At 50.6% G+C, this 23724-nt stretch overlaps 1 protein-coding gene and 1 non-coding gene across 2 annotated transcripts; one reads left to right on the forward strand and one right to left on the reverse strand.

The window, feature by feature from the left end:
- Positions 1-949: 949 nt before the first annotated feature.
- On the reverse strand, positions 950-23683 carry TKTL1 (transketolase like 1). Its single transcript, XM_007957189.2, has 13 exons — positions 23586-23683; positions 22240-22357; positions 19740-19837; positions 18532-18723; positions 18323-18450; positions 16760-16953; positions 10464-10628; positions 7179-7335; positions 5343-5473; positions 4093-4176; positions 2858-2954; positions 2614-2733; positions 950-1131 (listed from the first exon to the last, which is right to left on the reverse strand). Exons 2-13 carry the CDS (start codon positions 22321-22323, stop codon positions 950-952), a joined length of 1632 nt encoding a protein of 543 aa, XP_007955380.1. The 5' UTR covers positions 22324-22357; positions 23586-23683.
- On the forward strand, positions 12834-12940 carry LOC122151788. The gene has a single exon (XR_006164268.1). It is a non-coding gene; the product is annotated as a U6 spliceosomal RNA (small nuclear RNA).
- Positions 23684-23724: the final 41 nt, after the last annotated feature.

Below are 23724 nucleotides of genomic sequence, written 5' to 3' on the forward strand. Positions count from 1 at the left end.
ACACCCAGGCTGCTCGTGGGTCTCTAGTGCTTTCTAGAACACTTCTGATGGACTGGTTATGACTCGAGTGAACCCTGATAGTCACGTAACGAGGGCACAGGCCAGCAGAAGGAAACCATGCCCGACTTCAGCCACCTCCGGCTCCTCCGGGATTGACCTGGCACTCCCTGGGTTGCAGCGTGTTAATTTATGTAGTCCCAGCCACCGTGAGGTGTCAGCTCAAGGGAGTGCTTTTCCGGCCACGCTGTTCATTAGCAATCCACCTCTGGTGTTCCGTCGCTCCAGGTTTACTGGTGGAAGACGTGGCCCTCTCGGCTGCTGGTTTAGGAGGCAGCTTCTTCCTTATGGAGGGGTTTATCAGCAAGAGAGCCAATCCCACACACAAGACACACACCGAGCCAAGCCGCTGCTTTTCAGATGCTTTATTAACGATGTTTTAGTGCCTAAACAGAATCAAGTCAGCAGTCGGGTGGGGTCATAGGAAAGGGATACTTGGCAGGAGCAGCCCAGAATGAGCATGCTTCCATCTCTTACAGCACAGTCACTGCAAGCAGTGTAGGACATCCTAACAGGGGAGATGACAGTGAGCAACAGAGGCCACTCTAAGATGACCACTGGCACATGCTGTCCTGGAAGGTACAGGTAGGATGGTATCACATGAAAGCTGCAACTGGGTCAGGGGGCATCCTGCTTGCTTTTCTGTCACTTGTAATTGTATAGCCCCCTTTAATGACTCAAAAATCAGCGACATCTGTCTCTAGAGTTGTGTGACAGAAAGGTGGCTACCTTAACTTCTGGGCTAAGAACAAAGAAAGGTGCGAACTGATTTTGCTCTTTAAGAGAGAAAAGCTAAGGGAACAGACTGAAAAGATGGTTTTGTAACAATGAATATAAACGCAATGCAAAAATGCCAGCATCCTAAGACCAGGCAGCCGAGGCGCGTCTGCAGTCAGCACTCCTGGTTTGCGATGATGCGTCTCACGGTCTCTACGATGTGTCTGGCGCTGATTCCAAACAGGTCCAGCAGCTCGCTGGGCTGCCCGCTTCGTGGCACTCCTGACACTGCCAGCTGGTGGACCAGGATGTCAGGCTCCATGGCGACAGCTGCACAGACAGCTTCCCCAATGCCGCCTGCGGAAGGAAGCGAGAGGCCTGCAGGTCAGCCTGAGCGTGCACCGACTCGGAGACCTTTGCGTTTCCTGCTTCCCTGGGAAAACCGCTTTTCATGTAGCCAGTCATTCTTTGACTGACCAGAGTTCCCACTGAAAACTGTCTCCAAGTCACCCCCACTCCCGCCTGGACCTGATGAAAACCAACCATGGAACTCTGCAGAAGGGAGTCCACGCAGCAGACTCGAGGCTGCCCTCCTCAGAAAGGCCAGCCTGCGAGGTGGGTCCTCGGCGGGCTGGCAGTGCTGCACACTCAGCACATCTCCCCAAATGACGAGGGTGGGCCCTGTGCCGTGACTGTGCATATGATATGGCTGATGTGGGACTCCTGCTTTCTGAGTCTAGGATCTGGGGCGTACCAGGCAGAGGGAGCCCACGGGCAGCACACAGGGCATTAAGTCCCTCACGGGCTCACCTGGGTGGACACACGGCCCTCAGGTGCCTGCAGAAAGGGGACTGGGGGGTGCGGGGTAGCTGGCTGGCCTTTCACGGGGGCAGGGAAGAGGGCACATCTGTCTGCATGCTGCCCACCCTGCCGGGCTCTTGCCCTGGCGGCTCCCGTCAACCTGAGTCCTGAACACCACACTCGAGCCCTCCCAGCCAATCTCCGGCTGTGGAAGGGACCTTGGGCACCCCCATGAGCTTATGGCGCTGTTTACTCTCCTCCTAACCTTCCTGCCTGCAAGCACCCAGCCCGTCCGCAGGTGTACACTCTGGATTTCGTGCTCACCACGTGTGCCGTTTTTTACATACACACACACACATACGTATGTATGTAAAACTCCTTGCTGTCTAGTTGGATCTGACTCATAGCGACCCCTCCTTGGGTTTCCGAGGCAGTGTCACTACGGAAGTAGATTGCCCAATCTCCAAAAAACAAACTCACTACCTAATCTTCCTTCTGAGGAGTGGCTGGTGGGTTTGAACCGCCAGTCTTCTGGTTAACAGTCAGGTGTCTTTGGCACTGTGCCGTCTCCTGGCGTAGTGGAGCTCTGACTGCTGCACTGGGGCTCCTGAACAGATCTAATAATCATTTGGAAATGTCTGTTTGCTAATTTCATCATCTTTGTCATTTATAGGTCTATTTACTTACTTCTGGTTAGCAGTCAAATGCCTTAGGCACTATGCCACCAGAGCTCCTATATATAGAGTGAGTGAGCGAGAGTGCAAACTAGTCACCGTTTAAAACTCCAAGGCAGCTGCTGAGTTTCTCAGGAGCCCTCCCCTGGGTGAGCCACGCCTGTCTGCTGCCCCGAGCTACCCTGGGGCCCTGTGCTAGGGACCCAGTCTGGGTGTGTGTGAGAGACCAAATCTGAGCTCTTGCAGAGAGCAGGCCTGAAGGTCCACTGTGTGGGTGGGTGACTGGAGGTGGTACACAGGAGTGGGGCCGAGCTTCGATCCAGGGTGACACTTCCTGCCAAAACACATTCCAAGAGCCACACACCTTCTTGGTAGTGGTCCTCCACGGTGATAACATGGCCGCCGGTGACTATTGCACTGGAGATGACAGTGGCAGCATCCAGGGGTTTAATGGTAAACAGGTCAATGACACGGATAGGAATGTCTGGAGAACGAGAAGCCAATGTTCGCTGAAGCCGACTAAGATCGCAAACGTGAAAGGGCAGCGAGGCGGCCTGAGCCCTCCCTCCCCAAGCTGGCCCCACAGTGGTCACAAGCACCCAGCTTACCTTCTTGGGCAAGCTCAGCGGCAGCTGCTAAGGCTTCGTGCAGAGTCACCCCAGCTCCGATAACTGTGACCTTGTCGTTGATGCTCTGGCGGATGACCTGGCAAGGCACCCGAAAATAGTGCTACGGTCACTATGCTGAGTGCACCTCAAGGTGCAGGAACCCCGTGCCACTGCCGCTCCCCAATGCCAAACCCACTCGTTCATAACACACCAAACCCAAGGGCTGAGTGAGACGCGTGCCTGCGTCTCATCGCTAGTTTCAACTGACTATGCTTTTATTAGACACAGGTACAGAATGACTCAAAGAGATAAAGAGGCTGGATTGCAAATCGACTGTCCAAAGGGTGGAGGGCCAGAGTGCATCATGCAGGCCCCTGCCTGGGAGCAAGGGCAGCACTGCCTCGAAGCCAACAAGGGCTCCCCTGGCTGGTTGGCAACTCTGGCTGGTGCACATACATGCAGGCAGGACTCCAGTGACTGTCCTGATGCTCACAGTGACCCCCTCACCTCCCCACAAGGGACAAGCATTAATGGGCCCATTTCACAGATGGTGAAATGGAACCTCGGAGTAGGGAGGAGGTTGTCCCAGGGAGGGAGGGCTGAGCCCAATGGCCAGGCCTGGCTGGTGTCAAGGCCCCTGGTCTCAGCTATCTGCTATTTTCCAAGCAGAGATGGAGTTCCTGGTCTTTCTCCATATAGTTTTGTTTCCTCCAAAGCAACCCACTGAAGGTACCTGGAATTCTTTATTTCACCTGTTTGTAGGGTTTCCCGTAGCTTCAGACTGACTGCTGACGGTACCAGTATCTATGTCCCTTCCGCAAGACCCAGCCCTTACTGAACCACACCACGCGAGTGATCACACACACCGTCACCGTCAGGAAACGTGCTGCTTCCATTCCTGGCCTCCGAGTTACATGTGCCATGCTCTCTGCTCTTGTTTAGCCTGAGGCTGTGACAAATTAGTCAAGCACCTGGCGTCTTGCACTGTGACTACCCTAGCTTACGAGTTCACAGAGAGAGGCCCTATTTGGACAAGAGAACAGTCTGCTTCAAGCTGAAATCGGCACAATGGTCCTTCCTGAGGACAAGCAGGCAAAGGTCACAACTGATTTTTAAAAACTGGGGCATGGAAAGGACCAAGCCTCGGCTGGGAGGGCCCCCAGTGCGACGCAGAGCTGCTCAGAGCTCTCTGCACCTGACTCAACACGGGGCAGTCCTGCGCGCCTAAGCCTGACCTTGGCCTGTCCAATCTCAAAGCGTTCCTCTGGGGAATAGATCACCGCCGTGTCGGGCCGGCTGGTCCGGATGAAGCACATGCCCTAGGGTGACAGGTGAGAAAAGCAGACTGTTAATATCCAATTAATAACCCTTAAACAAGGTGGGAGGACTGCAGAGTTTTTTTTTTTTTTTTAATGAAAAACCAAGGTCAAGGAGTAGAACATCACTGACACCAAGGTCCCCTATGGGTTCCTGCCCCGAGCTCCCCACCGTCTGTCACAGCAGCCACAATGACTTAATTTTTGCCTGCTTTAGAACTTTGTACAAATAGAATCAGATCACATGGGCTCTCCTGGGTCTGCCTTCCTTCGCTCAGCAGGATGCCTTGACCCACACAGGTGGGTGCAAGTCTGGATGTACCAGAGTTTCTTCAACCATCTGCCTGTCAAAGGATATTCGGGAACACGAGTCTGGGTGCACGCACTGGTGACCAGCTCTCGGTCAAGCACAATGACAAGTTCTGTGAGGCAGTTAGGCCTGTGAACTATTTGCAGAGCTCACCACAGGTTCTCAACTTGCTCTTAGAACCCAGTAACAAACACTTGTACTCTGCTGGTGGGAGTAGAAACTGGAAGGCAATTAGGAGAACGTGTTATCATTAAAGGTGCACATTCCTTTGGCCTAGAGGTTCCACACTGAGGAATCAGTGCACTGACATAAGTGTGCAAACAACCACATGTGCAGGTAGTCGCCTCCTGTCTCACAGTAAACGGTGAAAGGTTCACCCTAAATGGAACGTCTACACGACAGCACCCTGTGAGGTCTACAGAAAAGAACAAGATTGTTCCACGTATGCACAGGCAGAAAACAACCTCTAAGATACATAGCCCCTGCCACGGAGTGGATCCTGACTTGCAGCGCCCCTGGAGGACAGAGTAGAAATGCCCCCAGAGGGTTTCCAAGGCCGTCGATCACTTCTCTCCTTAGGAACGGCTGGTGGCCAACTGCTGACTTTTTGGTTAGCAGCCAATGCTTACACCAGTACACCACCAGAGCCCCTTCCACCCTACGTCATAAACTAGTAAGTACGACAGAGTACACAGCCACTGTGAGCCCATTGGTCCATTTTTAAAAGGAACCCTGTAGCCAAATTTTCCGTAAGAAATTCTATTCCCTTTATGCTGACAAAATGTAGTGGGACAAAACTCAAGGATCAGCACCCAACTAGCAGCACTTTCAGCAGGAGTCAGCATCCCCTTAAACGCACCTCGGCTCTGGCGGCCAAATAAACGGCGTGCTCTGTGGACACGGCATCACTCGGATAGAAAATAGTGCAATTGGGGATGGCACGAAACATTGCCAGGTCCTCCAGGGCCATCTGTGAGGGTCCGTCATCACCTGGGAAAACCACACCAAAGTCATGCACATCTCTGAACCGGTACCTACTTTCTGCCCGCCCACCTCACTACACACAAACAAGCAATGCCTCTTGCCCTGGGGTACCCCAAACTCTAACAGGATGTGCAACTCATCTAGTAATGACATCATGGCCATCCTCCTCATTTTTATGAGCTTCTAAGTATCTGCACGTCCATCTCACTCGAGAGCTCACCGTACCATCTCACGTTAGGACGCTCACTTCCTCCAGGATCGTTCCGTCCCACTCCGTTTTCTGTGCTCTGCGGCCAGACATCCCTCTGTTCAGGCTCCCGCTGGTCTTCAAGTTCAACAAATGGCCCTGATCCTTCTCACCAACCTCTTGGTCACACCAACTGGACCTTTCTCCCTAAGCACCTAGGACCAGCTCTGACCCTGCCCCCTCCTCCACTACAAGGCCCTCCACTCACGGCTCTTCTGTCTTCTGTCCACGGAAAGCCTTGTTTCTCAGAGTTAAGTAGTTTCACTCATTCCGTGAGATCTGTGAAGCAGCTTTTGTGCTCACTAGATACACCCTTGCAGCACTCTTGAGTGGCTGCTATAACTAAGAGTGAAGGCTGTGTTTGGGAAGAGAAATCTCAGTGTACACTGGGGTGACTTTCTCAGCTAGGACAGGGACCATCCCAGTACACACTGGCTTGCCAAGGACAACTATCTGATTCCAGAACCCTGGCTCCTCTCTGGGTTGGACCTAGCACTCTTTCTTCAGAGAGCTGACTTCAGTTTAATCTAGCATCAGGAAAAGACTTGTAGCCCTTTTCCCAGGCCTCCACTCAGCCCCCCTGACCTTCCGAGCCCTTTCTTCCCTCACTCTCTTTCCCCGGGGTGAGTGCCCCTGCTCCTTTCTGCTCACCCATGTGACCATGACTCATTCCAATTGTCTGGCCCAGACCTCCCCTTGCCGAGACTTTTTATGCAGTGCAGTTCTTCCGTGGTCAGTTGCACAGCGATGACTCCACAGGGTGCATCTCCAGTCCTCCCCGCTCACCACTGCCCCGGCACTCTAGCTGAACATGTGAGCTCTCGGATACCTGTCAGGACAGACGGCCCCTACGGGTATGTCAATGAGCCAGCTTCCTGATGTCCTCATATCTTTCTTTCAGAAACATGAGTCGCTGACTTCTCCCAGGCCAGAAACTCCTGGGCCATGCACTCTTCTTTTCACACAATTCTGGACAACTCAGTCTGGTGGAAATATCTCCTCCTTGCCTCAGACTCTCTCAGACTCCTCTTCTTCTCCATCCTCTTGCTAACTCACCTGGTTAGTACTTTGACTTCTGTTTCCTGGTGCCTCCTTCTCACCTATCCTGCTAGGTGAAGTTCCATCAGCATCACACCCTTGCGTCACACTCCTCAAGGGTTCTTGTGACCCATCAAACTAAACACGTGGTCCTCTTCATTCCTCTAAGCCCCTCCCCGCTGGTCCACCTTAAGCACAGACTGCAGTGCCTGGTCGGCATGCTGCCCTCCCTTTGTCCCGCTGCTAGTGCCAGTAAGATGCCCTTGCGTTCTAACCCCGAGACCCATGCCAGCACCACCCCTCTGCGAAGATGTCCCCTCCGCCACATTCTCACCAGCACCCTCCTCTCCTCTCCGCCGCCCCACCCGCGTCACTTCCCACCTCCACAGCTACAGTACTCTAACTGGCAGAATTCAGAAGGCATACCGACGGAAACCCCACAGTGAGAACCGGCAAGGTTGATGTTGGAGTGAGAGATGGCTCCCATCCGGATCTGATCGAATGCTCGGCTCAAAAAGGCAGCGAAGGTGCTGGCAAAAGCGATGGTTCGCCCGTGTGCGGCACAGCCCAGGGCCACACTTACCTGTAAGGCAAACAACGTTGGTTAAAACATCTGTTAACCTTACTGCCCTTAAAAAAAAAAAAAAAAAAAAAAACAACTGCCCACCACCTCCCTCACACCCTTTTCCACAGTCCCCCATTATAGCCCTGTTTTGCAAACCCCTAACTACCTTGCTGCATCCCCAAACCCTTACCGGGTAAACTCCTGAAGCCGGCAAACCCAAACTTTCTCCCCTGACCCTGCACCAGGCTGAATGCTGTGAGGAGGACGGTTAACACCTGGACTCCCTGGCCCCTTTCTGGTTCAAGGGCAGGAAGGTCCAGAGACGCCGGGCTCTAGTTCCAGCTTGTCTCCATTCCCGTTCATCTCCTGTCTTCTCAGAGCTCCCCACCCCTTCCTCTGCTCCCCCACAGATGGCACCCTTACCTTTTGCAGGAAGAAGTAAACAGACAGTCTATGCTATCTGCCACCAACTATCCCACCCGTTAGGAGGTGGAGTGGCCCTGTGTATAACCAAGACCACCTCATCCACGTCCACTTATCCTTGACCCATGTCCTTGTCTGGCTTTCTCAAGGGTATCTGTCATCTTGCAACTGTCCTCCCAGTCCCCGGCTGTACATCAGTCTCTGCCTTTCTCTTGGATCATTCTAACACTACTCAAATATGTTCTAGTAGCTTCCATCTTAACCCTCCCACCTCTGCCCCAGATTGACATTCTCTTTCACAGAAAACTTCTGGAGAGAAATGTCTATAGTTGCTGTCCCAACATGCCCATCCTCTACTCTCTTCCCAGCCTATGTCACTGAGCCTTCCACACCCACGTGTGACCTCTTAGTCGCCAAATATAACCGACCGCCCCTCCTCTCCCCCGGCCTCTCCTTCTCAGGCCCATATCCAGTGCGACAGCTTGGAGTCAGCTGTGCTCCAGTAACGGCCTCCCCATTCCCATCGCTGTTCCTGACCGTCTCCTGGAACTCCAGACTCAGAGACCTCAGCAGGCCAATGTCAAGATCACTGACCAAGATGCTGATCCCTGACTGTGTATGGTCTCAGTTCTGCCAGAAAAAGGGCCTGTGGTTCTTCCTTCCCACCACCTCATCAACAATCCCAGTGACCTGACACCCCACAGGCACACTCAGCCCCCTGGAACCATAAGGGGGTGCAGTATCCTGAATGCAAAACCTGCAAATGCTGAAGGAAGAAGACCATTCGAAAGAGTCGTGGCAGTGCTGAGAAAGCGAGTAACTTAAACATGGGAGAGCCTCCCTTTGCAAGTCGGATGATACGCAATTCTTTCAACAAAATTGAAAGAGAACTGAATAAATCTGTTAGCTCTTCATAGACAATTTTTACCAACAATTGTTCAAAGCCCCTTTGGGGATTTCTGGCTTATGAGCGAGTGATGTGCCTACACTGGGACTCCATCCGTTTCCGTCCACTAATGCGATCCAAAGAGGAAGAATTTATTCTGAACCTTTTCTCATTCAAGCTTTAAAAGTAGTAGCAACCCACTAATGCACAAGCTACTCATAACCAAGGGTTAATCCAGAAAAAGCGCCAGTGCTCGGAAGCTCACGGACACTTCAAAATGGTCAATTTCCCGGCTATTTCTGTCACACAAGGGGCTGACAGGGTGATTGGTGACAGGCTTTTGTGCACAAGCTCTCCTGCTTCCAGCTCCCCACTGGCTTCCCAGCAAAGTGCAGCAGGAGCCACTCTGAGGGTGGCCAGCGACATCTCTGAGCCTTCCGCTTGGTCTGTGCTGACGCTGCCCACCCTGGCACCTTCTGAGTCTGCAACAGCCCCAGCTCGGCCTGACTCAGCCCTGGCTGTGCTCTAGGCTGGGACTGCTGTCCCCCACTCTGGTACAGCCTGATGCTTGTCACTGAGGTCTCAGTTGAAATGTCACCTCTTCTCAGGAGCTATCCCTCAGAGCCCACTCTTACCGTCCCCACCTCTACCAGGCACAGCAGTAGCTCATACCTGCCAGTCTCTCTGCTTTCTTCCAGCTGTGAGGACAGGGGCCTGACCTGTGCTGGGCCCACCCCAGGGCAACAGCACCGCTTGTGGGCTGAAGGAACCACTGAGCGGGGGAGCAAACTCTTTGATAGGAGTGTTTTCTACTCAAAGAGAATGGCTAAATTTCAACGCCTCCAGGGCCAGGCGAGCAGGTCAGCAGAGTGGGAGACCATGGAGGGGCTGGCTCTGGGCACCCCTTTGTCATCAGGAGGGAATGCCAGGTCTGTGGCCAGATCTTCCCCTTTTTCAAGAAAATGCAGAAATTTGGATTCTATGTAAAGTGTCCTAATGTTGCATTGAAAGGGAAGTGTTTGTGCGTGTAAAGAGTGAGCCCGGGGAAGACAGCGAGGGAGGGAGAGACAGCTCCCTGCGTTAAGGCACGAGAGGGCCTGACTGCCCCAACCACGGCTCTAACTGCCCCAACCACGGCTCTAACTACTAGAGCTGCTGAGGCTGGAGTCAGTTCAGTACAACATCTGCTGGAGTGGACTCAACAGCAGGCCCGGTGGCCCTGCCTACCCATCCCCCTGAAGTGGGAATAGGGTTGCCTAGTGATGGGTTAGGAGCTCTGGTATCATAGTGCCTAAGGCACTTGACTGCTAACCAGAAGCCTGGCAGTTCAAACCCACCAGCCACTCCTCGGGAGTAAGGTTGGGCAACCTACTTCTGTAGTGATACTGCCTTGGAAACCCAAGGAGGAGTTGCTATGAGTCAGGGCCGACTTGACGGCAAATAACAACAACAACAGTGATGGGTTAGGGTTGCTAACCAGAAGGCTGGCAGTTCAAACCCACCAGGCACTCCTCGGAAGGAAGATTAGGTAGGGAGTTTGTTTTCTGGAGATTGGGCAACCTACTTCTGCAGTGATATTGCCTCGGAAATCCAAGGAGGGGCCGCTATGAGTCGGGTCCCACTCGATGGCACATAACAACAACAAAGTGATGGGTGGGGGCAGGCAAAAGAGCAGGGCCACCTTGACCTCTTGAAGCTGGCTGGCCCTCCCCATGGTCCAGGTGGCCACGGCTGAGACTCTGCCCCCGCACCTCTCCATCTGCTTCTGTGCTGTCACGAGTGGCAGGAAGGCTGGTCGCGCTGGGGTCAGAAGCCCAGGCCTGCCCCATCTACTCACCAGGTTCTGCTCAGCGATGAAGCACTCGATGAAGCGCTCGGGGTGTTCCTTCTGGAACATCTCTGAGAAGGTGGAGTTCCTGGTGTCACTGTCCAGGACGATGACTCTCTTGTTGGCATGGCCCAGCTTAGCCAGGGCCAGGCCGTATGCTCTGCGAGTAGCCACCTAGAAGAAAGGAAGAGCCACTGGGGGTTTCTTGGGATGACTAGATTTTGAAGGCAGGCAAACTTCTGCAGAACCACCACTGGCCTTGATGAAGAAAAGAGCAAGTCTGTAATCACTCAGGATATCTCCTTGGGGTCAAAGGACAGACAGCTGATTTGACACCCAGTGTGGCTCTTCTGGCTGTCAATTTCTCAAACACATGTTCTATACGTGGAGGGGACAGTCCCTCCCCCCTCACTCCTCCAAGCAGGAAAACATTCGCCAACGCCACGGTGGTCGTTTCAGACACGACCAATTCTTACTTCACCACTCAAAGGATTTTCTTCTGCTAATCGGTCTACTGTCTAGGGCAGAACAGAGATTCGTTTACAAATGGTATTTTCCTATAAACACCGGCCTTGGACATTTATTCTCCTGTCCCCCACACACAGTTCATAAAAATTTTAAAATATTTATTTTCCAAAATGCAAATACCTCTGCAACTTTATAATTTAAAAGATAGTAATATTCGCTGTAAGAAAATTCCAATATGAAAAGTATAAAGAACTGATTGACTGAGACCTCTGATTTATTGATAAGTTGTACATCTTTATGACATCAGATAAACCTGTCTTCCCCTTCCTGGTGTCTGGGTCTTATGCCATGTTTAAAAGACTCTCCTAGCCAAAAATTACAAGGGACTTCACCGTATTTCCTTTCAGCATGCTCTATGGTTTCATTCTCCACATTTAAATCTTTGCTCCTGCGGAAGAGACCGTGTTTATATTTTTATCCCAATAGCTAGTCGTCTAAAACTTTTTCACTGTGGTAACGTATAGATGACATCCTCCCACACTCAGCGCCACTGCGCGCTAACTCCCCATTCGCTCCTCCCTCGGCCTCTGGTAGCCACGGATCAGCTGGTCTCTGTGCATCTGCCTGTTGCAGACACTGTCTGTCCTTCTGTGTCTGAATGATCTCCCTCAGCAGATCAGCATAATGATTTCCTGAGAAATTCACGTTGTGTTTGTTTCCTTAGGTGAAATGCTGACGTAGTCACCTACTGAGTGCCCATTCACCTTGGTCCCTGAGGGACCAGCCTCACCAGCCCCCTCCTATTGTTGTAGTTGTTGTGGGCTGTTGAGTCAATTCTGCCTCATAGCAACGCTGCAGGACCGAGCAGAACTGTCCTAGAGGGTTTCCTAGGCTGTCATCTTTATGGGAGGTCTGCTCCACCTTGGGGTTGCTGGTAGGTTCAAACTGCTGACCTTCTGGGTTCCGAGCCGAGCACTTAACCATCGCCCCACCAGGGCTCCTCAGCCCCTCCCAGCCCTCCCCACATGTGCCAGCTGCTTCCGGCACAGCAAGCGCCACTTGTGGCCCCTTTCCTGGCTAGCTTCTCTCAGGTTTTCTTTCAAATGAACTTTAAAGCCACACCTCCAATGACAAAGACACCCAGAACCCCACTGGGCCAACGCTGCCTCCAATAACAAAGCTACCCAGAGTCTGAGACTAGACTGATTTAAAGATTAATTTAGGGAAGAAGTGACATCTCCACAATATTCAGGGTTTTTTTTAAAATGAAAATTACAAGGTCTGGCAGTTCCCTGAAAGGTTAAACAGAGAATTACCATAGGGCCCAACGGTCCCACTCCAATGCCCTCCCACAAACATCCAGAGCAGCGGCATTCTAACAGCCAAGAAGCAGCAACAACCCAAATGGTCTACTGCAAAGAATGGACTATTACTCAGCCCCAGAGCACTGGAGGCCTGAGCGTGCTACGAAGCTCATGAGCCTTGAAAACACGCTGCTGAGTGAAGGCAGTCAACCACCAAATACTGCACGATTCCATGTACATGAAATGCCCAGGACACAGCCATCTAGAGACAACACCCACAGGGCTGGGGAGGATGGGGACTGGGAAACAACAGCTAAAGGATGCAGGGCTTTTCTGATGATGAAAATGTTTTAAGATTGAGTGAGCAATAGCTGCCAGCTCTGTGAACATGCTAAACAGGACTGAGTTAGGCAGTTCCGATGGGTGAATTGAAGGTTGTGTGAACTGCGTCTCCACAACGCTGCTTATAAAAGAAAAGGTTTCTCCCTTTGTTTATTGAAGTCTTCATTCATCCAAGCACTTTTAAAAAACGTTTTCTTAAAAATACTTTTTAAAATAGCTAACGTAGACATATAACGTTCCAAAGTCATAAAAGAGTGTACAGCGGGTGCTCGCTTCGGCAGCACATATACTAAAATTGGAACGATACAGAGAAGATTAGCATGGCCCCTGAGCAAGGATGACACGCAAATTCGTGAAGCGTTCCATATTTAAAAAAAAAAAAAAAAGAGTGTACAGTGGAAGGCCCGTCTTCCTCCCACTCCAGTCCCTCCCTAGTGTATCTGTCAGAAGTGGCCAGGGCATAAATAATGGTTCTGCATCTCTTAAAGCCAATCTTTTAAGGTCTCCAGTGTTACAAGCAAGGAGCTCTGGTGGCATAGTTGGTAAGGCATTTGGCTACTAACCAGAAGGTCAGTGGTTCTGACCCACCAGCTGCTCCATGGGAGGAAGATGAGGCAATCTACTTCCATAAAGGTTTACAGTCTTGGAAACCCAATGGGGTCGCTATGAGTCAGAATTGACTCAATGGCAGTGTTTTTTTTTTTTTTTATAAGGATCTCTGGTAACATAGTGCCTGAAGCACTTGACTGCTAACCAGAAGGCTGGCGGTTCAAACCCACCAGCCACTCCTCGGAAGGAAGATGGGGCAATCTACTTCCATAGTGATACTGCCTCGGAAACCCAAGGAGGGGTCGCTATGAGTCGGGTCCGACTCGACGGCACATAACAACAATAGTAATACTTATTTTTAGTCATTTAATGTTTTTAGCTATTATAGCAGGGATCATCTCTTTGTTTTAACTGCTAACTAGCTGGTAGCATAGTGCCTAAGGCACTTGACTGCTAACCAGAAGGCTGGTGGTTCAAACTCACCAGCTACTCCTCAGAAGGAAGGTTGGGCAATCTACTTCTGTAGTGATACTGCCTCGGAAAACCAAGGAGGGGTCCTCAGAAACCCAAGGAGGGGTCGCTACGAGTCAGGTCTGACTCGATGGCACATAACAACAATAACAACAACAGCTGCTGTTAATATAAGAAAAGAATTGACTTCTTTATATTAGTTTTGCTATACATTATCTTTAGGAGCTCTTGTGGTATACTGGTTAAAGCATTGAGCCGCTAACCAAAAGGTGTATGTGGGGGGTTCGAACCCACCAGCCCCTCTATGGGAGAAAGATGACACAGTCTGCTTCCATAAAGATTTATTTACAGTCTTGGAAATTCTATGGGGGTAGTTCTACTCTGTCCTATAGGATTGCTATGAATTGGGATCAACTCGATGACAGTGTGTTATAGCTGTAATATCCGGAAAACTCAAGAGAGTTGGTGGTAAATTATTAGAAATAAGAAAGTCTGGTAAGATAGCTTATAGACCACTCATACTGCCCCTAGAGGACAGAGTGGATCTGCCCCACAGGGTCTCTAAGGCTGTCAATCTTCACAGAAGCAAAGCCCAAGCCACACCCACTGCCATGGAGTCTATTCTGATTCACAGCAACCCTAGAGGACAAAGTAGAACTCCCCCACAGGGTTTCTAAGGCTGTCAATCTTTATGGAAACAGACTGTTTCATCTTTCTCCCACAGAGTGGCTAGTGGGTTTGAACTGTCAACCTTTTGAACTGTCAGCCAATGCATTAATCACTGTGCCATCAGGGCTCCTCATATACAACTATAACACCTGCAAATGATGATAAGCTTGCCTTCTCCTTGTCAGTATAGATTCTTTTATTTTCTTATCTTATAACGTTGGCTAGCACCTCCACAGCAGGGCTGAACACCTTTGCCAGAAAATGAGAATACCTTTACCATTAGGTATGAAGGTGGTTCCAGGTTTAAGATATCTAGACCTAGATTGAGAATTGAAATGAAGGTACTTGGTTTTATTAAGAGTTTTTTAAAAAACAAACAAACAAACAAACAACCTGGAATGAATGTTGGATTTTATGGCCTGTTTTTGTTTAGCATTAATCAAGACAATCCTTTTTCCCTTCCTTTGATCTGACAGTTCAGTGAATTCTATGAGCAACTTCCTCATGGTGATGACTCATCTGCATCACTAATGTCAATTGCACTAAGGCTGGTACCTACTTCTTTTAACATATGCATGGAGTTAAGATTGGCTAATGTTTTATTTAAAAATTTTACATTAATATTCTTAAGTGTGGTTGGTCTGTAGCTTTTTCCTTTGGCCTAGCTTTGTCACTTTCTGGCGTCATAGATGAATTGGGAGGCTTTGGTCTTTCTCCATATTTGGAAATGTTTGAAATAGCTTAGGAATTACCAGTTCCTTGAAGGTTAAAAATAAGTCCCTCTTGTAATTTGGTGAGTTTAGCACTCTGGAGATACAGTTTTGGAATAGTTTTCTCACTTATTTCTATCACTATCCATCTATTTAACTTTTCTCTTTTTGAGTTGATTCTGATATTTTACGAATTACTAAAAAATGGTCCCTTCTTTTACAGGTTTCCATACCAGTCAGCACAGAGTTGTATTCTGTTTTCTCTTGTAATTCTTTGAATGTCCTCCACATCTGTGGTTATGTTCTCTTTCTAATGGCTAATGTTATATATTTCTGGTTTTTAACTTACTCCTGGAGTTGGCTAGCTAATACTTTAGAGAACTAGCTCTTACATTTATGTATTAATGCAGCTTTTTGTTTCTTAGTTGATTTTTGACGAATTGGCCTACCTTAATTCATTAATTTTTTCTCATTTGTCAAGTACATATAAGTGTGTGCTTTATTTAAGTAAATAAAAACTGATTGAAAGCCCCCATAATTCTACTTTCCACAGACAAACACAGTAATTTGGTACAACTGATCAAAATACAGTTTTCCATACCTTATGTGAATGTATAATAGCATTTTTTAAGATTTTCGGCATACAGGAAATGCTACTCTACGTTGCTTTTACACTTTGAAAAAATAATAGCATTTGGAAATGCTCCCCCATCAGTGTGTGTCTCCTCCTCATTTTTAGTAGCTCACACTATGCACTCCCTGCCTCCAGATGACACCATGGTGGTCCCTGGGGCAGACAAGGAAACCCAGCCCCATGTCACAACCCAGGGAGCAGCAGGGGACAGGTGTCCCCTCAGCAGAGCTCTCTGTACCCCCTGGGCCTTTCTGGTGGAGAAATTGCTACACGCTGCAGTGTTAGTTCACAGCACCAACACCCCCTTCAGGAAGGCCAAGTGCACAATTCATTACTATCTGCTTCTCTACAGCAGTGGGTTTGGTTTGGTTTTTTGGTTTTCTTGCTTCTCAGTTCATTTGAGAATTCCTTGAATTGAATACCTTATTCCTTTATTTTCACTGTTTCTTTTTAATTAATGGAAGTACTTAAGTTTCTACAGTTTTCTCCTGAACACTCTGTGTAATTTAGCCCATGTTACTATGCTAAGAAAACATAAGCAATGCTCAAAATGTCTCCCAAACAAAGTATGAAAATCGTTCCTTCATCACAAGTCTGCTGCCTTATTTCCAATAGGTCAGGAAGACCCTGCCTCCTTCAGGTGGGCTTCAATGTATCAGAAGGCAGGCTATAAGCATGATAACGAAAAGCTAAAAGGCTTTTTATATCCAGGGTTCAGGTTTAATTTGATTCTTTTTCAGAATTGATTTGCGTTGGACTGGCCTGCTTCCTTGTGTCATCTAGACAGTGAGTTCAAGAGTCAGCCCCACTGGGCTACCCATCTCAGAGCACCTTCGCAAGCTAGCGCGTAATAGACTGTAAGACCACAACTAACTGAAGTTAGGAAGCACTAATATGCTATAAGGCACCAGATGTTAAGACACAAACTTAGCAATAAGCAAATTCAGATTTAAGTAAGTGAAAGCAAAGAATAGAGATTAGAGCGAGTAAAAGGGAAGGGAAGGCCATGCTTATTGCTTACAAGCCCCAGTTAAACATCTAAGCGGGTTTTCATCTGTGGAGATCAGAATAAATGAAGCAGCCTGTGCATTTAGGAGGGAATTAAGGGAACAAGGCAGTTGAGGACAGGACTTACCCAATTACTAATCTCTTGCCTACCTTGTCACCAACTCTGTAAGCAGGTGGTATGGTCAGTTTTATATCCATGACATCGATCTGAGGTGAGTCTTCAACAGGAGGCTTTGGCACGAGTTCCCTGTTGGTCTCTATCTGGCTCTCAATTAATTTGATAATTGCATCTGCTCGCTCGTGGGGCATCGGCTTTGAATACCAATTTTCTGCACTTTCAACATCTGCAATGAAATAAGAAACAGTCATTCAACAAATGTTGAAAGAGTGCCTGTTAGGTTGTCACAAGACATCAGCCTAGGACTCAAAGGAGTAAAATAATGCTGAAGAGGGCCTGGGATGGTACTGCGGTCAGAGAGAACAGCCAGGCCAAAGGCCAGAGGCGCTTGAGAGGGCCACTGGCCATGGACTGGTGAATGGAGGGACGAGGGAGGGAAGTCGAGACTGAGATGGTCAGAGGCTCATCAGGCAGGGGCCTCTGGGTTTCATCCAAAGCAAGCTGGGGAACCTCTTGAGTCTTAGCAGGGGGCATGACTGCGGCAATCTGAGTTTAAGAAAGCTCCTCAGGGCAGCAGCGCAGTACCTGGAAGTGGCAAGAGCACTGGAGAGGCTACTGCAATTAGAGAGAAAGGGCGGGGGCCCGGGCAGGGGAGCAGAGGCGAGAGTGAACAGATCTGAGCTACAGGTCAGAGGCAGAATCAGCCGGAATCGAGGATGGGCTGATGTGTGTAGGGGCATGTAAGGGAGTCACACTCGTGTATTCTTCCGGACGGTGCGTGTGTGGCCCACTTGTCTGTGTGCACGCCTTGAGGTGCGGGCCTGCTCACTCACACAGCAGCACGCTCTGGCACTGCAGTCACCTGGAGCGGAGCTCAGCTCTTGCCCCCTTGGCTCCACGCCACTTTCCTGTTCTTTCTATTGTGCTAAATACTTGCATTAAGGTGCCAAGGTGGGCCATGCTCTTAAGCAATGTGACAGGTGGCCCAGATCATGTGTGTATGTACAGCCCAACTCAGAGCCCATGCAGCCTAAATGAACACTGTCACCACATAGCCACAAGTCCAGGTTTATACCCGTGGCCGCCACATGTCTCTTCCACATGCATCTCAAACTCACCCTGTCCAAAGTAGAACCTGACTGTTCGTGTCTCCTCCTGTGCCAACCTCAGACCACCAGGTCGTCCGCCTGAGGGGCAGGGGCCCGGGACTTGCCATCAGCTCCCACCCTCCCCTATTGGCTTTGCCCGCCAGAGCCTCAACCCAAGCCCTCCTCCGGCCAGGGCAGTGACATTTCTAAAAATCAATACTGGTCTTTCAAAACCCCCACCCCCATAGCTGTCCTACCTCTGGGAATCTGTCCTTGAATCCAGGACTGTTCAGTTCTGCCCAGGGAGATGTGTGTGGCAGTATGGAATCCCAGGCCCTACCTCCTCCCCTAGCCTAAGTGCTGAGAGGCCACTTTTAGCTGTCCTGGACTCTGTTCCTGGCATCTAGTGTGGGTTTCAGGTTAAATCACCATTCATCAGCTAAGGAACGTGCTGGCCAGCCCAAGCCTCCTTCTACCTCTTTGCTGGACAGAGAAACCTTTGCTTACTTGGAATTCCCCGGCCCCTGAAAGTCTTGGCCACCACTGCTGTGGGCTTCTCCCTCACTCGAGCTGCTTGCCAAAATGCCTGGCACAGTGCCTCCACGTCATGGCCATCCACCACGTAAGTATTCCACCTGTTGACCAGAGGAGGAGGCTGGCTATTAAGAGATGAAGAGTGGGGGCAGAAGAAAGAGTGCAACAGGAGGTGTGCTCACCCGAAGGCCTCACAACGCTGTTGGTAGATGGTAGTGCATTGCTCGACAGGCAGGGCATTGCTCTGGCGCAAGCGGTTCACGTCGAAGATTGCCACGAGGTTGTCCAGGCTGTAGTGGGAAGCAAAGGCCAAAGCCTCCCAGACAGAGCCTTCTGAGGCCTCGCTCTCACCCAACAGGCAGAAGACCCGGTAGCTGAAGCAAGCAAGAGAATGAGGACACTGCTTGGGGTGCACATGGGCCACTCAAGCAAAAAGATTTCATGGAGTGAAACAGACTAAGAAAGCTGCTTCAAAGGCTAAAACACAAGAGAGGAATGGGAAGAAAGCAACTCCCTTCAATACCAAAAACAGTATCCACGTCCACATTGTCCACATCATCATGGTAGGGTCCGCTCTACTTATACTGCCTCCTGTAATTTCTGATCTTACCTGTGTACTGACACCAATCTGAACAATCCAAACTTCTACTCAAGTGGCCTATGTTCTGTTGTCAACACTAAACTCCTCCACACCAGAACAGCAACATGAAACAGGAGTTATTAACCACAAGGACCGGGACTTTGGGGAATGAAAAGCAGTTGGCTGGGGGCCGACTTCCTGGTGGAGGAAGCTGGATGTGGTGGCCCCGGGGCCAAGCTGAGGCTGGCAATCGCTTAATACGGGCTGACTATTCTGACTCTCATACCTGTGCTGCTCCAGACACATCTGATCACAGGGCTGGATGAGCACAACACAGCTCACAGCAGGCCCCTCCCAGCCTGCTCTTAGAGTAGGGCTCCGGGTAAGTAGGGCCTGGGCGTGGGGTTAGGCTGCAGATTTCACCTGCAATCCTGCCAAGTACTGAGGAAACAAGGTCCCAACAACATGCCATCAGAGTGACGGGAAGTCTTTCCACAGAGCAGCTGGAGCCATTTGGGCTCTCCCTGAGCCAATGCAGTTAGGTAGCTGTACCCTGCCCCAGGCCCTGACAGAGGCTCTGTCTCAGAGAAACTGAACCAAGTGCTCTGGACTCAGGCATGCCGGCCACAGGGGAGGGCAGGAGAGTGCACAGGGTTGCAAGACACATCAACGTGCCCAGCTGGGGCCCTTCAGCTCCTCTCCTGTACCAGAGCAACAGCAGCTGGGACATGTCGTCAGAAAAGCAGGCCCTCCCATCAGTAACCTCTCTATGAGAGGAGGCAGTCAAGTGGCTTCTGGGTGAGCACTTACCTAGCCTTGTCGAAGTACTTGCCGGTATAAGCCATCCCACATGCAGCGCCTAGGCTTTGTTCCATCCAGCCTGATGACACATCCATAAATGGCAGTTTCTGTAAGAAAGAGAAAAGACCAACTGGCTCTGAGCCCAGCCATGGGATATTGGTATTGGGCCAACTGCTGGCATTGGCCTTCCACATCAGTGGGTCACCGAGTGGGATAGAGAAATGGATGTAGGTGTGACCAAGTGGGTTCAAACCACCCACCTTTTGGATGACAGCTGAATGCTTTAACCACTGCACCACCAGAGCGCCTTTACAGAGAATACAGCTTCTTAAATAGAAACTAGAAACCCAGAAGGTTGTGACGTCCCTGGTTTCTAATACCCACGTCAGCTGAGATCTTGGAAGCGGTCATCTAGCGCCCCTCTCCTACATGAACACGGCTATCACTGTCCCACGCAAAGACTTGGGCTCCTGAAGTCTCTTCTGACCAGAGCCAAAGGGCCACACTGGAAAATACCCCATCCCCAAAGGTAGCACAAAGCTTCCAAAGATACCCTGAAGTCATTCCAAAGCCTCAATAATCTTGCAAGTCAATACAGTGGCCTCCTCCATGAGCTCCTGGCTTCTCCTTACAGGTAGTCTTCAACCCAACCATCAGAGGGATCCTGTTAAAACCTAATGCGGGTCATCATGTTGCTGCTGAAGCATCCAAGGTCTTCCCTTTTCTGCCTGATCAGGCCCCCATCACCTCTGAGCTTCCCCTGCCACACCCCACTTGGGGATCCCTGACCACACAAGGTGCGAGCCTGCCTCAGGGCCTTTGCACTTGCTCCTTTGTCCTGAGATATGTGCACTTCTCACTCTCTTACAAATCTTCCAGTCTCTGCTCAAGTGACAATATCAAGGTCTGCCTAGAGTACTCTTTTTCAACTACCTCTTCCCCTTTATTCTGATCCAGAATGCTTAACCTATCTGACACGCTACCTGTCCATTTCTGGACATGGTGTCCTGGAAGACTTCTTGCCTTGGCTCCTACACTGCCACTTCCCAGCCAGCACCAAGTGGGACAAACTCACAGAAAGGCATGAGCCCCATGCTGCTTGGCTGCAAACAACAGATATGCCTATGAAACCTAAATAAAGTACTGTGGTGGTCTGGAAGAGGGTGGCAGAGGCCACCCCATACCACAGGAAGCCTCCAGCCACGCGCCTTAGGCCCTGTGGCAACTGCAGGCCTCACAGTTGGCCCTGCGGCTTTCATCAGACACACACTTGCATACTGGAGCCCACATTCCTTGCTGTACTTCAAGTGCATCTACCAGGGAGGCCTGACTGCTCTGGCTCTATCGCGCCCACCGGCTCCAGGCCTGAGCCACAGCAAGATGGCCTGCACTCCTGCCTGCCTTCTGAGCACACATAGCAGCTCACATACACTTTGTCTCATGACATTGACTCCAATTTCCCACAATGCAACAGCTCCCCTCCCTCTTCCTCTCCATAGTTACCTCTTCCCTGTGTCCTTCCTTCCCATGCACCCCGCCGAGCTGTCTCCCTATGTACACACAGCCCTTCTATTTTTCCATGATTGATCTCTCCAAGGAGTGTATCCACTTAATGTAAATGTTGAGCTCATATGCCTGTCTTTTGTTTGGTTGGAAGCCATAGAAGTGGGTTCAATTCCAGACCTAAAGGGCAGCTAGGGGCCATAGTCTCAGGGGTTCTGCCAGGTTCTATCAAACAAGCAAATCTAGCCCCCTCCCGCCTTTTTTTTCCAGACCTTGCTTTTGTAGTGTCTCTTTCCTTTCCACTATGTCCTAAAGTACTGGTATTGTATCTACTCTAATTAAAATGGTGTCCTTTCAGGACCAGGATCAGGACCAGGACCAGGAGCTCTGGTGATACAGTGATCAAAGCACTCAGCTGCTAACCAAAATGTCTGCTGTTCAAACCCACCATCCGCTCTATGGGAGGAAGATGAGGCAGTCTGTTTCCCTAAAGATGTATAACCTTGAAAATCCTATGGAAGTTCTACTCTGTCCTGCAGGGTTGGCATGAATTGGAACTGACTCAACAGCAGTGGGTTCTATGAGGGCCAGGTCAAATCTACCGAGAAGGGAAAGCTTACTGATGGGGTGGGATGCCCCTCCACATCATGGTCAACTTCCCTCGAACTCAGCGAGTTGGGTTCGCTGATGTTGCCTGCCTCTGTGTAGGTGGCACAGAGGGCTGGAGACTCATGCCCTGCAAAAGACGGGGCCTTACTGCTAGGTGGGGCAAGGCAGGGTACCACCAATGGGAAAAAAGGGCTCCAGCCGCTACCAGTCATCTGTCCAGCAGCTTCAAGCAATCCTCACCAGCAAAACCCTTTACTTACGTCTTTGTAACACAAAGAAAGAGGAACCACAATGATAAACAGAGCCCGTTTCTGGCCTTGCTGCCACATGGTGACTTTTTAAAACGAGTCTAAGAAACCAGTGTCTGAGCAGGCCCTGGACACCTGTGCCCGCTCACCTTGGAAAGAACGAGGCGGTCGTTGTTCGGGTTCTCTGGGTCTGACTGTTTGTAGCACATCGTGTGGAACAGCAACACAGCCATGATCTCAGCAGCACTGCTGCTCAAAGTGGGGTGGCTGAAAGGCAGATGCAGCACAGGTTATTTCTCACAGGCTAACGACCAGCAAGGGACAAGGCACAAAGGCTGCCTTTCGGCATGTGCTCTTATCAGAGGGGAAGCAGCAGGGCCACTGCCTCTCAAGCTCATGGCCTTGAAGGATGCAATGGAGTCCAGTAACCTCACAACCCCTTTCCCTGTGGTGTACCCATGCACTCTGGACAATTTCACTTCAGGATTCCACCCACGTGTGTATTTCCTTCCTTCCTTCCAATTCCTGTGGGATTGTCAGTGCTGAGAACATTTCAGGGAAACTGTCAAGAAAGGCCATGAAGATCCCATCTACTACTGAAAATCAGCATTTTTAGGAAGAAGCGAATGGTTAAAGACAAAGAAATTTCTCATGGTCCAGAAACTTACGGCCTTCACTGAATGCAAGGTGACTACTAGGGTAGGAAGCAGCCTGCATGAGCGCAGCAGCCTCAGTCAAAGGAGAAAAGGGGGCGTTGAAGCCACGCCCCAAAACCCTGCCCCCACAGGCAGAGGGCCAGCATTTGCAGCGTCTCCTTCCAAGCGTCTACTACAAGAAACTGGGGGCTGCACCGCTGGCACTGCACGATTTGGCTTAAAAACCGTTAGAGATCCCCTGAGAAAACATGCCCTCTGCTTAAAAGGATTAATTTTGAAGGTGAAAGTAATGAAAGTGTAAGAAATTCAAAGATTTATAAAGTGCTTCCTCGCGGTCTGGTGGCATAATGGTTAGCGCATTCGGCTGCTAACCAAACGGTCGCAGTTCAAGACCACCAGCCACTCCGCAGGACAAAAAAATGAGGCAGTCGGCTTCCACACCAACCGACAGCCTCGGAAACCCCGCGGGACAGTTGTCCTCTGGCCTGTGGGGGCGCTGTGAGTCGGAATTGATTCCTCAGCATGGGGCTTGGTTTTTTTGGTTTCCTACTGGGCCCATCGTGGGGCCTAAGCCGCCCCAGTCCCCCTCGGCCCCCACACCTCCAGAAGCCAGCAGCCCGCCGGAGGGGGGGAGGGGAAATATGAGGGGGAGGGGCAGGGACCCTCCAAGCATACCCGCCCAAACCCGGTGACAAAGGCCTGGACCCGGGCTGCTGTGACCGAGCCACCACACACCTGATTGCTCTAGGTGCCAAGGCCCCAAAGGGGCTCGAATTGTCCTCTCACCGTACTACCACACAGGCCCACGCCGGCTGCCCCGCGCCCCGTGGGTGCCTTACCAGGAGCCTGAAGCGCAACTGGCCCTAATGGCGTGGATGCGCAGGCGGTTGGCCGTGTCCCGTAGCACCTGCACCGTCTCCACATCGGGCACCCCGTGTTCGACCGGAGGAGCTCTCGCTGCAGCCATGCTGCCGCTCG

Source organism: Orycteropus afer, unplaced genomic scaffold (genome assembly GCF_000298275.1).
Source record: "Orycteropus afer afer isolate SDZICR_OR568_19922 unplaced genomic scaffold, OryAfe1.0 scaffold00713, whole genome shotgun sequence".
Taxonomy (NCBI): Eukaryota; Metazoa; Chordata; class Mammalia; order Tubulidentata; family Orycteropodidae; genus Orycteropus; species Orycteropus afer.

Coding starts and splice junctions, on each gene's coding strand:
- TKTL1 (XM_007957189.2), bottom strand. CDS start 22,323: ATGGCTGTGTTGCTGTTCCACACGATGTGCTACAAACAGTCAGACCCA. Junction 10,629..16,759: donor CTTACAGAGTTGGTGACAAG/GTAGGCAAGAGA, acceptor CCTTTCTTCTAG/GTGGCTACTCGCAGAGCATA. Junction 4,177..5,342: donor ATTTGGCCGCCAGAGCCGAG/GTGCGTTTAAGG, acceptor CTGTCACCCTAG/GGCATGTGCTTCATCCGGAC.